This window comes from Liolophura sinensis, chromosome 9, assembly GCF_032854445.1.
Source record: "Liolophura sinensis isolate JHLJ2023 chromosome 9, CUHK_Ljap_v2, whole genome shotgun sequence".
Classification (NCBI taxonomy): Eukaryota; Metazoa; Mollusca; class Polyplacophora; order Chitonida; family Chitonidae; genus Liolophura; species Liolophura sinensis.
The window spans coordinates 9962750-9978761 of record NC_088303.1 but is presented as its reverse complement, the minus strand read 5'-3'; the positions used below and the strand labels follow the sequence as shown (position 1 = coordinate 9978761).

General features: G+C 38.0%; 1 protein-coding gene across 1 annotated transcript; it reads left to right on the top strand.

Annotated features, from left to right (window-relative positions):
• The first annotated feature begins 75 nt into the window (after positions 1–75).
• Positions 76–10282, top strand: LOC135475472 (solute carrier family 35 member E2A-like). Its single transcript, XM_064755382.1, has 8 exons — positions 76–165; positions 328–393; positions 3231–3807; positions 4628–4763; positions 5219–5467; positions 6172–6225; positions 8073–8276; positions 9511–10282. The coding sequence occupies exons 3-8, from the start codon at positions 3441–3443 to the stop codon at positions 9719–9721; spliced, it is 1221 nt and encodes a 406-aa protein (XP_064611452.1). The 5' UTR covers positions 76–165; positions 328–393; positions 3231–3440; the 3' UTR covers positions 9722–10282.
• Positions 10283–16012: the final 5730 nt, after the last annotated feature.

Genomic DNA, 16012 nt, shown 5'->3' with positions numbered 1-16012 from the left:
ACTGCAAAACATGGCTGTAGTGACGTCACATCCGGATGACCCGGAAGGAAACCTGTAGTTGCTGTTGACCTTACCCTGTCGAGTCGATCAGAAAAGTTCATGGACCAAAACTTGTCTTCTCATCGCTCAGTATTGTTACAGAATCGTCTCGTTTCACAGTAAGCGGTAAGATTAATGTTTAAAAAATATCCTCAGCTCGATAAGCTTGTTGCTTCTCGACAACGGCTTTATTCGTGGTTGCCACGTCGCTTTTTTCGTTTCACACCGGCATATTGTTGCTTATTTATTTACAACTTACGAGTCGTATTCATTCAATCAATGATTTAGGTGCAGATCGTGTCATTTAAGCAGACATTCCAGTTCTGGACTTCTCAGACTACACTACATTTCTCGGTAAGTGTGAGCGTGTCTTTTAAAAATAAACAAATGGCAGAGGACTTTCCAACAACAATGTCCAAGCGTAGAGTACTCGCGGCATTTATTAGCCCCAGGTTAGCCCTTCGAGACGTGCTATATATCGAATGGGCATGAAAAAAATTGGCCGTAGTTTGGTGCTGCATTGCCCCATCATCCTTTGTTCAAACCCTTTCAAAACTTATGACATTCAAATGGCATGATTTTGTTAATATACTGACCAATTTTCTAGGTGATAGCTTCAGTAGGCTGTACACAGGTTAAAATGAAAACATAGCCTCTAAAACCCACGTTCCGGTGACCCACATTGCATCACCTGTCAGGTGTCATGAGCAGAGCGTGCGCTGTACCTGTGTGACACGCATCAAGGACTGCTGGAAAAAAATTACCCTTAAGGAGATTCAGGACTCGATCAGTTCATGGAAGAAACATTTGCGCACCGTCTACCGAGAAGATGGAGAACCAGTTGATCACCTTCTTAAGTAAAACAAGATAGAACTTTATTTTGAAATGTCTGGAACATGCGTTTTTGATTCTTTTTTGATTTTGGTGCCATGAACAGAAATTTTAAAGGATGAAATTGACATTTGGTCTGTATACTGAGGACATAATGGCTTTTGAGCATGTTAATTTTTAGAAGCTGACGTAAGAGGGTTTCAGAGATATTGAGTGTCAAAGTACAGCCCATTTTTTTATGCCCACCCGATATATATATATATATATATATATATATATATATATACATACATACATACTTAGTACTTTGTAAGAGTTATGCATACGACTGGTCTGCCTGTTTCAATTCCTCTCTTTATACCGGGCTGGCAGGGTATCATGGTAAAATGTACATTGTTTCACGCAGAGTCCAGGTTCATGACCAGAAAGGACAAATATGTGAAGACCTGTCACTGTGCGGGCTGATTGGGCCCTCATGGCCAAGTGGTTAGTTGCCAGCACGGCGTATTGATTTTGAAGCCAGTTACCAATGCTGTCACTTTGAGTTAAAGTTCAGCCCATTTTTGAGAAAGGTCTTGACAATTGGCGTCATATGGTGCACAGTTTTAAATATCATTAGTTGCCACTGTGGCTATAATACTCTGCCAATCCAGCATGAAGAGAAGAGCTGAAGTAGCCAGCTATGGCTAGGTACTAGTTCTATACATTCTGACTCTGTGTTATATAGTTCTGACTTTGAGTCATATCTGCATGTCTTCTTAACATAGTCTTATGTGCATGTCTTTTTAGTCCTGGGCTAAAGCTTCCTCTCAACAACAACAGTACACTTCCAGGATATCATCTAAACTATCATAAATTTGATATTTGGGTAAAGCCAGATAGCCAAGAAGTCAATCCCAATCAACCTTTTCTTCTGTTATGGCAAAGTGCTGTTGTTTTAAGCCAGTGTTTTGAAACTGTAAAACATGGTACTTGTTTCTTATCTCATCCAGGTGTGAAAATTTTCCAACCTTTTTCTGGAAGCATCAGTTTTACTTTTTAGCTTATGTCATACCCTGAGCATAGGCAGCGGCGTCCAGTAACAATGAAAGTAATGTGAAACAAAGTGATTAGGATGGTGTCTTAATAGTAGGATACTGCAGGTATTGAGATCAGGGTTTGAACACATGTAGAGCATAGTAGCATGAGGGGGTTATTTCCTTGTTGGTTCGGTGTGTGCATATTAAATACCATAAATTACTGAATTCCGACATGATGTATCACATATTTGAATCTGTGTTAGATAAAATGTTATGGGTAGTACCTCAAAAAGTACTGCATTTATTGAGCTCACAATTTGCACACATGTGGAGCACAATAGCATGAGGGGGATATTCCATTGTTGATACAGTGTGTGCATATTTAATACTGTAAATTACCAAATTCCTGACTTTGTTTGTTTGTTTGTTTGATTGGTGTTTTACGCCGTACTCAAGAATATTTCACTTACACGACAGCAACCAGCATTATGGTGGGAGGAAACCGGGCAGAACTCGGGGAAAACCCACGACCATCCACAGGTTGCTGACCACCTTTCCATAAAGGGCTGGAGAGGAAGCCAGCATGAGCTGGACTTGAACTCAGAGCGACCACATTGGTGAGAGGCTTCTGGGTTCCTGACTTATAGTAAACAAAATGTTAGGGGTGGTATCTCAAAAAATACAGCATGTATTGACCTGACATTATACATGCATATAAAGCACAATGACACAAGGTGAATGTTCCATCCCTGATGCTCTGTATGTTAATTACCGTAAATTACCAAACTCACAATTTCAGTACTTTATGCATTGCGGTGAAGGTTTGCATTGATGTATCTCCTACAGACGAGGTCTTTGGTAATCTTTGCTACCATATCTGTGTTTGTAATATGCATTTATCTGCTTAGAAAAGACACATGTATGGATAAATACTTTTAGTTGTTAATGAGTTTAGAAAGGGCCTGAGCATGTTAAGTCATTGCTGTATTCCACTTATAGCTTGGTGTACCATATTTTGGACTGGTACTGCAAATTGATTCTCTCTGCCATGATATGGAATCGATGTCTTGGCTATTTGGCTTTACCCCAGTGCTAGGTTTGAGCATGCTGTCATTGTTGAGAGGTAGGTAGTTTTCTCCCAGAAACATAAAAACATGGAGATATGACTTTGTGTTAAGTCAGAACTACAGTAGAAAACACAGTCATATTGTATAAGACTAGGTTAGGTACACAAGTATGCACATTGTGTAGTGTCAAAAAAGTGGTCTCTGGCTTGATATTGTCTATGGGGTGAGGTTTCATATTTTTCTGAGAGCTTTTCTGTTTTCTGTCTGTTTTCAGTTGACAGACTTCCCCAACCCAATCCTTACAGATCAACTCTGGAATTACTGCAGGCATGAGAGTGATGGGCGTATGATTTTGAGCCTGCTGTGTTCTATACTGGCTTCAGTTAGTTTGGTTGCTATGTGTAATAGTGTTTTCATCTCGGATTGCCTCAGGAAATATTTAATATCAATGTGACAGTTCAACATATGTGGTAAACATTAAGAGATGAGCGATCATGGCCAAGGTTCTGCTGGCAAATCAGGATCAATGCACACCGACATCCATCCCACAATGCAACAGAGCAATGATGAGAACATGACCATAGACACGTTAGGCGAATCCTATACCAAAGTGAATCCGTCAACAGTGATGGAAGTATCACAGAACCACATAGATAGCAGTGGACATGTGTCCAAATCCAAACTGGAGAGGCAATCCAGCAGTGCCAGAGATGATGAAGGTGATCACAAACAGGGTCTGTGCAACATACGAGCCATTTTCTTCCTCATCCTCTGGTATCTTTTCAGCGCCTGCACACTCTTTCTCAACAAGTACATCCTCTCAACGCTAAAAGGGGAGCCAACTCTGTTAGGTATCTGTTTACTTTTTTCAGAAAATTTAAACAAACATGTATCAGTGCTTATTGATAAGGGGTTTTATTTATTTATACTTTGTGTGATTATTCATCACCCACAAAGTAGTTAGGCATATTTTCAGTAAACATGGTAATCTAGATGGCAGCTCTGCTCGGGTTCCTCCCACTATCACGCTGGCCACCGTTGTATAAGTGAGAAATTCTTGAGTACGGCCTCAGACAACAATCAAGTAAAGAAGTCAAATAAATCAATGGTACAGGTTGTTACGGGAGTTTCGAGTGGCAGAGTTACAACAACATTGTGACATCCACTTGTAACATGATGCCATCATTTTGTGGCATACATGTAGAAGTGTAATTCACTGTATTTTAACATGGGCAGGTATGTACAGGAATGAAACGTTATCCACAAAAAAAGTCCTTGATTATGGATATTGTCATGGTAGTTATTGTATTTACACATCCACCTTGTTCTTGCCAAGATATGTTTGTAATATTGCCGATGTGGCGTTAAGCCATAATCATTTATCATTTATTCTTTCACATCCATGCATCCATTTTCAGTCCTGTGCCGAAAAGTGGCATTCATGACCAAGCTCATATTATCTTGATGATGTCACTTTACCACTAGAAAACTCCATATCAGAACTGAGATTGACCTCTGCATTAAAGTAATGTTTTACATTATTCCATCTTTGTCCTTAAATAACCTATTTTCTTTTGGATATGTTGTGTTAAAAAAGTTACAACACAAAAGAACAAGCAAAACTGACTGCAGTACATTGTATTTTCAGTCGATGCAATTCTCCTGTTTTAGGTACGATGCAGATGGTGATGACCACGGTGTTTGGCTTTCTGCAGATGTACCTCCCTCTGGGCATGTATGTGCCCATTCAACGGGACGGAAAACCACCCAACTTCTGGAAAAACATGATGCTTGTTGGCACAATGAGGTACCTTAACTACACCAGTGTTTCTCTAGATGCAAATGCCAAGGGCGAACGAATACAGACTGTGATTTTCGCATTAGAAACTACCTTTACTGTATTCTTTGCTAAGGATACATGTATTTGCCATTGCACTGTGATATGGATAATGGCTCCAGACAAACAGTAAAATTGCATTCTATATGCTAAATTAGTCTGGTGCAAACAACAAGTAAGTTTAATACCAAGGTAGTATGAATTTCTCTAAATAACATTTTTTGGAAACTTTTTTTCAGATGTCCATGTTATAGGTAATGTGATCCCACAATAGTTACCTAACATTTTTGACATGTCAAATAATACAGTAGAAGTGGTTTTTACCCTTAGTGGTAAAAGAGTTCAAACATGTTTCATACATGGGGTTCTGATGCTAATGGATTTTCCTGATCCAGGTGATTGACACCATTTTCTTTCCCTTGTAGATTCCTGACTGTGATTTTAGGACTGGTGGCATTGAAATTTGTGGCTGTGTCCTTCACAGAAACTGTGAAGAGCTCAGCGCCCATCTTTACTGTGCTCATATCTCGTGTTGTGATAGGAGAGTACACAGGCACATGGACAGTTGTCTCCCTTGTTCCAATCATGGGGGGCCTTGCCTTATGTTCTCTATATGAACTTAGCTTTAATATTCAAGGGTTTATGGCTGCTTTAGCAACGAACCTAACAGAGTGGTGAGTATTCAGTATACACTAAACACTAGTAGCTGTAGTCTGTAGAACCCAGGCTTTATTTTGCAGTGATCGTGGAGAAAGTGATCATTCTTGTAAACATTTTTAAACTCCAGTCAGATAATGAAATGAATACAGTTGACATCTTACTTAGGCAGTTTTACTTGTGTAGAGTAGGACTTACCAACAAGCCGCATAGGCGTGTAGATTTATGACCTGAACAGTTTATATACAGATCACCTTAACTGGTGATGTTTGCCAAAAGCTTTTCAGGCTGTATTATTTCTCACGACTACATGTAAGCATAAATGTACTAAACGAACGATGACCAGAGGCATTCAGAATCTTTGTGATATACTGTATGTTCATTGTAATTTCATATCAGCATTTGACAGAAATCACAAGACAGTTGTGACTCAGTTTATGTATTTATTTATTTGATTGGTGTTTTTTACCGTACTCAAGAATATTTCATTTACTATTCAACAGCAAAGTTATGACTGAAAGCCTAGGGGATAGAACATTGGCCTCATATGTGAGAAGCATCATGTTCAGGTCTAGCCAGGTTAATATTCATGGATGTACATGTACAAAAAAATCAGGTGTAATCAAGTGCAGAAGTGGTATTCTGACCATTTCATTTTTATAACTGTGGTTATGTTTCTAATTAAACATGTATGAATGTGGTCCTTTTTTCTCTATTACAGCTTTCAAAATGTTTATTCGAAATTATTAATAAGTGGAGAAAAATATAGATACACGTAAGTATTTTATGATTTAACATTCATCAACGTTACTCCTTTAATGTCTAGAGACATAATCCACTAAGTGTTTTTTAACTTAATTCACAATTTAAAAACTCTATTATGATACTTTCTTTGTTATGGCCCCAGACTGTTAGGTGTAATTTATTCTTCACACTCATTAGTTGTCCATGCCTTTGTCTGCCATGATCTGAAAACATTTAAAACCGGATTCAAGGTTTTGCTGTAGTCAGTTATTCTTGTATGGAATTGGACTAAAAGCCTTCACTTCAGACCACTAATATTTAACCTATGAGGTTGTTTGTTGGAATCTTACACTAACACTTGACCGGTGAGGTTGTGTGTTGGAATCTTACACTAGCACTTGACTGGTGAGGTTGTGTGTTGGAATCTTACACTAGCACTTGACTGGTGAGGTTGTGTGTTGGAATCTTACACTAGCACTTGACTGGTGAGGTTGTGTGTTGGAATCTTACACTAGCACTTGACTGGTGAGGTTGTGTGTTGGAATCTTACACTAGAACTTGACTGGTGAGGTTGTGTGTTGGAATCTTACACTAGCACTTGACCGGTGAGGTTGTATGTTGGAATCTTACACTAGCACTTGACCGGTGAGGTTGTGTGTTGGAATCTTACACTAACACTTGACCGGTGAGGTTGTGTGTTGGAATCTTACACTAACACTTGACCGTTGAGGTTGTGTGTTGGAATCTTACACTAGCACTTGACCGGTGAGGTTGTGTGTTGGAATCTTACACTAACACTTGACCGGTGAGGTTGTGTGTTGGAATCTTACACTAACACTTGACCGTTGAGGTTGTGTGTTGGAATCTTACACTAGCACTTAACCGTTGAGGTTGTGTGTTGGAATCTTACACTAGCACTTAACCGTTGAGGTTGTGTGTTGGAATCTTACACTAGCACTTGACCGGTGAGGTTGTGTGTTGGAATCTTACACTAGCACTTGACTGGTGAGGTTGTGTGTTGGAATCTTACACTAGCACTTGACTGGTGAGGTTGTGTGTTGGAATCTTACACTAGCACTTAACCATTGAGGTTGTGTGTTAGAATCTTACACTAGCACTTGACCGGTGAGGTTGTATGTTGGAATCTTACACTAGCACTTGACTGGTGAGGTTGTGTGTTGGAATCTTACACTAACACTTGACCGGTGAGGTTGTGTGTTGGAATCTTACACTAACACTTGACCGTTGAGGTTGTGTGTTGGAATCTTACACTAGCACTTAACCGTTGAGGTTGTGTGTTGGAATCTTACACTAGCACTTAACCGTTGAGGTTGTGTGTTGGAATCTTACACTAACACTTGACCGGTGAGGCTGTGTGTTGGAATCTTACACTAGCACTTGATCGGTGAGGTTGTGTGTTGGAATCTTACAGTAGCGCTTGACCGGTGAGGTTGTGTGTTGGAATCTTACACTAGCGCTTGACCGGTGAGGGTGTGTGTTGGAATCTTACAGTAGCACTTGACCGGTGAGGTTGTGTGTTGGAATCTTACACTAGCACTTGACCGGTGAGGTTGTATGTTGGAATCTTACACTAGCACTTAACCATTGAGGTTGTGTGTTGGAATCTTACACTAGCGCTTGGCCAGGGAGATTGTGTGCTGGAATCGTACACACTCAAATAAATAAATGCAGTGTGAAAACCAGTAAGCTACATAAATGATAATATGCACAGATGAACATGAGTTGTTGAGCCCTTTTAACATTGATGCTCTGTGCCAATAAATGGATAAATTCTGATTAAATGCCCAATATGTTACGGATATTTTGTACTTGTAGAGAGCCTTTTGTTTGAAAACCTTCTTCTTCTTATGTTAACAGACCAGCTGAGCTGCAGTTTTACACAAGCCTATCATCTATAGTCATCCAGCTTCCGGTCACCTCAATGTTGCTGGATATTCCTAAAGCTCGGGAATCCTTTGATAGCACAATGTTTGCCGTTCTTATATTAAATGGCATATTTTTCCATTTCCAAAGCATCACGGCCTATGTGCTGATGGATTACATATCACCTGTTACTCACAGGTAAGTCAATTTGGGTTACACCTGTCACTTCCAGGTAAGTGAATCTGGTTTACACCTGTCACTTACAGGTAAGTTAATCTGGTTTACACCTGTCACTCATAGGTAAGTTAGTCTGGTTTACGCCTGTCACTTACAGGTAAGTTAATCTGGTTTACACCTGTCACTCATAGGTAAGTTAGTCTGGTTTACACCTGTCACTTACAGGTAAGTTAATCTGGTTTACGCCCGTCACTCGCAGGTAAGTTAATCTGGTTAAGTGCAAGCCCAGATGTATGTTAAAGGGACATACATGTATTGCCGATGACAAAAAAAAACTTTGCTGCAGTTTTAAACATCATCTACAAATAGTTAACTGATTTGTCTCCCTTTGTAGCACCACCTGTTGTGTAGACGTTCAGCTAACTTCAATTATGAGACACGGCATTGGATTGAATTCATGTAGCCTGTGATGCTGCATGCTTCATCCTCTACACATAATCATTGAGAATTATGAATATTTTATAATACATGATCATAATGTTTAGGCCAATAAATGTGTGATCCATGAGGGAATGTTGCATTGTGGGGATCTCTGTGCTGCCTCATTTGCTTTCTTATCTCATGGGGCAGACAGTTTACACCATTGACAGATTTCCCCTTGTAATTCACTTATTGGACATTTTGCGAAAAATTCAGTCAGGAGTCAAATGCAACTCATGTTTGTATTTCGCTGAACCAACTCAAAAAATCTGAATTTCTTTAAGCGGTATGTCCTTTAAGAAGTAGATGTCTAACCAGGTAGCAAAACAAGAAAGGATCTTGTGTTTCTCAGTAATCCCAACTTCATACTGTAACAACCTCATAATGTAACAACTTCATATCATAACAACCTCATACTGTAACAACTCATACCTTGTACTATAACAACCTTATACCTTATATTGTAACCACCTCATACTGTAGCAACCTCATACTGTAATGACCCCATACTGTAATAGCTTATATCTGTAAAAACTTAATACTGTAACAGCCTCACACTGTAACAACTTCATACTGTAACTGCCTCAAAGTTGGTGATATTTTTGAGAGACACAGTTGGTTATATCTTTGATAGACACAGTTGCACTCTAAGGCAAAGTTCTAAGACTGGAAAAAAGAAACATATCAAATACTAAACTTATGTTAATTAACAACTTTTAATGTAAGTTTTGTGAGTTACATTTTATAACACTGTTGTTTGTGGTTACATTTACAGTGTTGCCAACACAGTAAAGCGAGCATTCCTCATATGGTTCTCTGTGATATTGTTTGGGAATCCTGTGACAGTTTTAAGTGGACTAGGTACAATTACTGTGACAGTTGGGGTTCTGCTCTATACCAAGGCTAAGGAGTACGACCACAACAAGCTACAGCATCGGCTACAGTACGCAAGGACCATGCAGACAGACGGAACCAAACTCATATAGTCATAACTATGACAGCGTCAGTGGATCACATATTAACATGTTCATATCCCAATTCATGTGTCCTCACATATATGTGCCTTGGGTCTGTGAAGGCTTCACACACATTTTGTCTGTGACTTTGTTTTTGTGATTTTAGATGCCTGTGGTCACATAGCTTCTTCATTTAATGTAAACAATCACATATCATTATTACACAATCAACATCTTGTCATTCATATGCTGAATGATGCAAGATTTCTGTGTTAAGCTAATACAGTTATTTTCACATTTCCAAATTTTAGTCACATTGATATCATTGTGTTAAGTCCTCATGGATTTAGGGGTATTTTAAAGAAGTTGTGATTTGGTTACAATTTGGTAATAAAGATTGAGCAGTGATATCATCACTAAATTAAATAAGCTCAGTGGTAAGTAAAGTAAAATAACATCCAAAGGTGCATCATGATTTTAGTGACTTTTAGCAATAGTAAAGAGCAGCGGGTGTAAGAAGAACTCAAAAGAGTGATTTCTTCAGTAATGTGAAGTTAACATCTCTCTCAGTGTATTTTGTCATCAGCAGTATTTTTATACCTCATAAACTGATCAAAGGTATCATTTTTTTGAAAAAATAAGTGTCACATTATCAATTTGAAATTCAGCATTTATTTTTATTTGCTTTAACCAGAAATAGTAATGGTGCATATCAATCTGATTTTCTTTCATTGATCAGATATTAGATCAAATGAAAAGACAATTATATGTTCCATGAAGAAAAAGGTCAATTTTTGTGGTTTGGAAGGGCAAAAATTTACTTTTTCTGCCATTTAATTGCTATGGTTATGTTAAATGTGGATTAAATATCTTTATCCTAATTTTAAATTAGGATGGCACGGAATTTGGTTGAATGCTTGGATCTATCAGACATCTTTTTCTAAACCTGTTGTTTTGTGCTCAAGTGGAATTGAAAATCAGCTAATTTCAACATTTTTATGTATTTTTTGATGTCTTGGTCATGCTAGTTTCTGGTTATTTTGTCATGTAGCCATATGGCTACATTCTCTATTCATGGTGTGATAATCAGAATCTTAAATGTACACGTACTGACCAAGAAAGAGCTGGGGCTGGTTTGACCTGCTGCATTTCATATATAATTGGGGATAGAATGAATTTTGGTAATTAACAGTGATCAGAAGGAGTGATATCCTACTTCTAACCTAACACATTTACTACCCCTCATGTCATACGTGGTTTTAATTATTCTGACTAAATTATCCATTTTATAGGACAACTTAGGGAATTTTTTGTAAAGTTTGTTTAATTACTTAGCCGAAAAACTTAAGTGTGGGTATCAGAAGTATAATTTTCTGGTGTTTATGTGCTTCTGAAAGTGCATATTTATATAGTAAGCTTTCGGTGAAATCACACCTGTGTGTGATGGGTGATTTACCTGGAGGTGAAATCACACCTGTGTGTGATGGGTGATTTACATGTAGGTGAAATCATACCTGTGTGTGATGGGTGATTTACACGTAGGTGAAATCACACCTGTGTGTGATGGGTGATTTACACATAGGTGAAATCACACCTGTGTGTGATGGGTGATTTACACGTAGGTGAAATCACACCTGTGTGTGATGGGTGATGTACATGTAGGTGAAATCACACCTGTGTGTGATGGGTGATTTACACGTAGGTGAAATCACACCTGTGTGTGATGGGTGATGTACATGTAGGTGAAATCATACCTGTGTGTGATGGGTGATTTACACATAGGTGAAATCACACCTGTGTGTGATGGGTGATTTACAGGTACCTGAGGTCAATATTATGATGGTGAATCAAAAATTAATGCTTGAATGTGTACACATTGATGTCTTGTTTTAAAATTAATTTGCCCCCCAAATTTGAAATCTTTGGCTTATTTTATGTGTGAACTTGGTTTCCTATTATGCCACTGAGCTGAAGCTTAGGTTATAGCTCTATTATGAGTAGTTAATACAGATCCAGATTAGTGATATCTACATCTTATGAAATGGAGGTTGGAAAGGTTGTTAACCCTTTATTGTTCTATGTTGGCAGTCATTTGTAATGTTCTCTCAGTTGTATTCTAAATGTAGCTTTAGTAGCTGCTGTGGTATTGTGTATGATGGTATAGGCCAGAGATGTCATGCACATTAGTGATGCTAGCTCTTATTGTTATGCAAATGAGACAGGTGACAATGTTAGGAATAGCAATCCTATACATCATATTCTAGTCCACAGGGTCCAAAAAAAAAATAAAAAGGCAATTGTGCCACAAAAACAGTTTAATTTTTTTTTTACCAACATTTCTTGTACAGTCGTTCTGGCCATCCAAGGTTTTTTTTTTATAAAAGTCAGGCTTGTTTTAGAATTTGTGAATGTTTTAATTGTTTTTGTTCTGGGCATTTATTGCATTCAGCACTGTTCTCTGAATGCTTGGACAAATTTGAACTTGGAATTATAATCAAGAAACCAGCTTTAGGATTTTAACACAAGTATCATTTCCTGGATTGTTAACAGAATTATTTATTCCAGAATATGCCATATAAATACATTTATGTGGTATGTTCAGTCATAATTCTGTGATCAATCCCATAGGGGATGTCTGTGATTTTAAGGTGTTTTTGCCTGAATGTCAAAGTTGCCACCATTTGATTTCTCCTCAGTGGCCATGAACCTGTTGTACACATCAGTGCCGTAGACCTTGTCTTCAAAGTTCTAAGTCAAGGACACATTTGACCATTCAAAAACAATAATGTTGCTCTTTGGTTTAATGTGTTGCTTTAGTTCATGTTAAGTTTCAGTGTAATGCCAGGACATAATGAACAGTGTAAGGTCAACTGACTTAATATTTGGTGTGATAAGGAAGATCCAGTGGAACAGAAAGACCCAGTGGAACAGAAAGATCCAGTGGAACAGAAAGATCCAGTGCAGGGGTACACAGGTAACATTCCATTAGGACCTTGTTTTGTGATGTCATAATTTAATTATTAATAATAGTCTGAATCAATAATAATATGGTTCTCTGCTTTTTGTTGTATAGTGTAATCTTGGCATTTTACTGTCCCAGCTCTTGATCTTTTTGCACACCATTGCCAGGCTATCTCAGTTTTTATTTTTGCTCTCGTGAAGTGTCACTTTTTCCTTGATGAACAGTGCATTTTACTTCTATTTTTGTACATTGCTTCTCTTTATATATTTGCCATATTATGTATTCAGCAGCTCATGTATTGGTTTTAATGTCAGTTATTATTTGTTATTACTGAAGTTTAATGAAAGGGTAGATTAATTGAAGATGTGATGAACAGCTGACCAGATGGTTTTAACTTTTTAGTATTGTACAATAATTGACTTTCTAGTCAGATAATACGTGGATTTGTGAACCCGAGAAAAACATTATAACCTAAGGATGTTAGTTTGAAGGTGATGTTATTGTTTTGGGATTCACATATCCGCGTGTTAGATAAATGGAAAAATCGGTAATTGGTTTATTATGTTCACAGCATTCTGCAGACAGGGAAACAAGTCTCACTGAAGAGCACACTAACAGTCTGCCCTCCTTTGTTATAACATCATTTTGGAATTCCACAGTTGAGCTCTTTTTAGCAGAAGTGTATAAAACAGTTGGTAAAAAATTTTTTTCTGCCCCTTTCGCCTAGAAGAATGACACCATTACCAACGCTCAACGTAGATTAGAGAGAAGAGTGAACTGGGTGCTCACTTTGCTTCCGTTATGCGCAGCCTGTACCTGTATGACCATAACACACTGGTCAGCAATATGCATACAATATTTTACACAGTATGTTGTTTAGTGACTTACGTAGTCTGTCAGTATCTCTGATCTGCCAGCATTCTCCTCACGTGTCCTCAACTGTCTGAGTGGGAGGATCTTTGGGAAAGGGTGGGGGGCATAAAATTTACCTAATTTCTGCATAAATCAGTGAGTTTTCGACCATTCACATCACATGATGCCTTAAAATGTTGTGTGGATCATTATTTAAATTCACAGCTGTATACATGCTGTTGTAAACATGCTGAGATGAGCTCAACCAGAAGTGCTGTAGATGAAGGACTATATGTAAAAATTACATGTATTTGTGTATATGTTGATAGCAAGCTTTAATTCTGAAGAGAAAGACGAAAAGAACATGTGCATGGTTGAAGAGGGTGTGCCAGTCACAGATTTCCAGATTATCTACCCTTAACTTATTAAATGTTGTGCCCTACTCTTGTCTTCATCAAGGCATATAGATTCGTAAATTGCATAGGCTTCTGAAGGACTTCATATTTTACACATAAATCATTTTTTGAAGCATTAAGATATATATATATATATATATATATATATATATATATATATATATATATATATAGACTGAACAGCTCTGTGTTTTTTTTTTAAATAGCCCTATTTTTTGTAAATGTTGCATTTTGTATCTACAGTGACTGTGGGAATTTGTATATATGGGATAACTTTAAAGGAATATAAATTATGTTTTCTTAAACGTGTGTGTTTTGTATTTGCTCAAAAAATTCTTGAGTATTGCATTAAACAACATCCAAATAAGTAAATAAAATAAATCTTTAATTATAATTAAATATTTATTAAATACGGATAATAAGCTGTGATTAAAAATTAATAATCCATAAACATGAACTGGGTAAACATCCGTAAAAACAACTTACATGCGTTAACCTTTAGATGTAAATCATAATAATGCTATCCATATGACACAATTGTCATTCCTAATTAATTTGCATCAAATTTGTAATTACGGATACCGAATCATTAATTACGAATTGTATAGACCGAAGTTTTGTGCATATGGCCTAGCTACCTAATATTCATACCTACTGACATTTGATTGGATTTTGGAATTTAGAAACTAAATAGTTGAAGATGTCGCATCAACTTGTAATTTTTTTTGATCCATAATGGATGTCCTCATACTTCCTCTTGTGTAATCCATGGGAAGGTGTGGTAACATCCTGCGGATGGTCGTGTTTTCCCACCGGGTTCTGTCGAGATTCCTCCCACCACAATGCTGACCGCAGTCGTATAAGTGAAATATTCTTGAGAACGGCGTTAAACACCAATCAAATAAATAAATGTCCTCGTAACAATAGCATAACGCGTATAGTTCGCCGAGTTAATTACCCGGTCATCGGAATCTCTAACAGGCGACTACTTTGAAGTTATACCATTTAGTCACTGATACCGGAGACGTATGATAATGACGAGGCGTGGTTCATTGGTATAAGGTGTGCAACTGCAACCAGGATGTTTCACAATATCAATGCGTGGTTTACTCCGATTCCCACCACCTGTCGTATATGATACATGCCGTATGTCTGGCGTTAAACAACAGTTGATAAAAAACCCAACAATCGAAGTGGTATAGGTTCAATTTGTGCAATATAACGAACTTGTTCTCAGTACGTAGTGTGCAAGCCTGTGCACGTGAAAATGTTGCCAGAGTCGTTGCCCAACCTGGTTTTGCCCTCAGGCACTCATTCAGGTACTGTCCAAACCTCACTGTCACCTTGTCCATATATCCCTAACAGGTAAAAAGCCTTCTGTATGTGTCGCTAAACAACATTCAAATAACCTGTATAATATATCGGAAGATTGTAGTACTTCCACCTATACATTTCAGTCTTATTTCGAGGGTGTTGAAGTGTTGATTCAACCCCAGCCTCGGAGTAATTGGTATTCTCCCGATTCCACTGTTCTCGTGACTTTTGGCAATTTGCGGTCGACGGACCTCCGGTGCCCATAACTTCAGGTACTCTTACTTGACATTCGTCGGAGATCACCAGCTTTCCACCAACATGTCATACGTGCCAAAATTTCTCAGGTGACTTGGCATTATATTAACACTATATTAAGTTTGGCCCACAAAACGCGCAGACACCATGTGCATCACCAAGCTTTCAACAGACATGTACGCCTATGTAATGTCCTCTAAAACAAAATCTTAATTTGGCTGTTTCCATACAGTTAGCACCATTCGAAATGAAAGTATTCCAGATGTGACGGTGAATGTAATATATTTGACGTCAAGCATGAAGCACGTTAGCTGGAGTGGCCACAAACGCGCTAGTACACGTCAGCATCATTTCTGGCGTAAACGACAGAAAACAAAAATGCCTGAGCTTCCATCAAGACGTGTGCAATAGTGAGTCACACACCCTATAGTATCAGTTGTAAATTTGGAAAGTAATCCGGATTATCGTGATATTAATCATTTAATCCTGTCTTAAAAAGAGTTGACATAGCTTTCAACGCGT

Excerpts from the sequence above, each read along its gene's own strand:
- LOC135475472 (XM_064755382.1), top strand. The coding sequence starts at position 3,441 with ATGAGCGATCATGGCCAAGGTTCTGCTGGCAAATCAGGATCAATGCAC. Across the intron at positions 4,764-5,218 it reads ATGCTTGTTGGCACAATGAG|ATTCCTGACTGTGATTTTAG; the intron begins GTACCTTAACTA and ends TTTCCCTTGTAG. Across the intron at positions 5,468-6,171 it reads GCAACGAACCTAACAGAGTG|CTTTCAAAATGTTTATTCGA; the intron begins GTGAGTATTCAG and ends TCTCTATTACAG.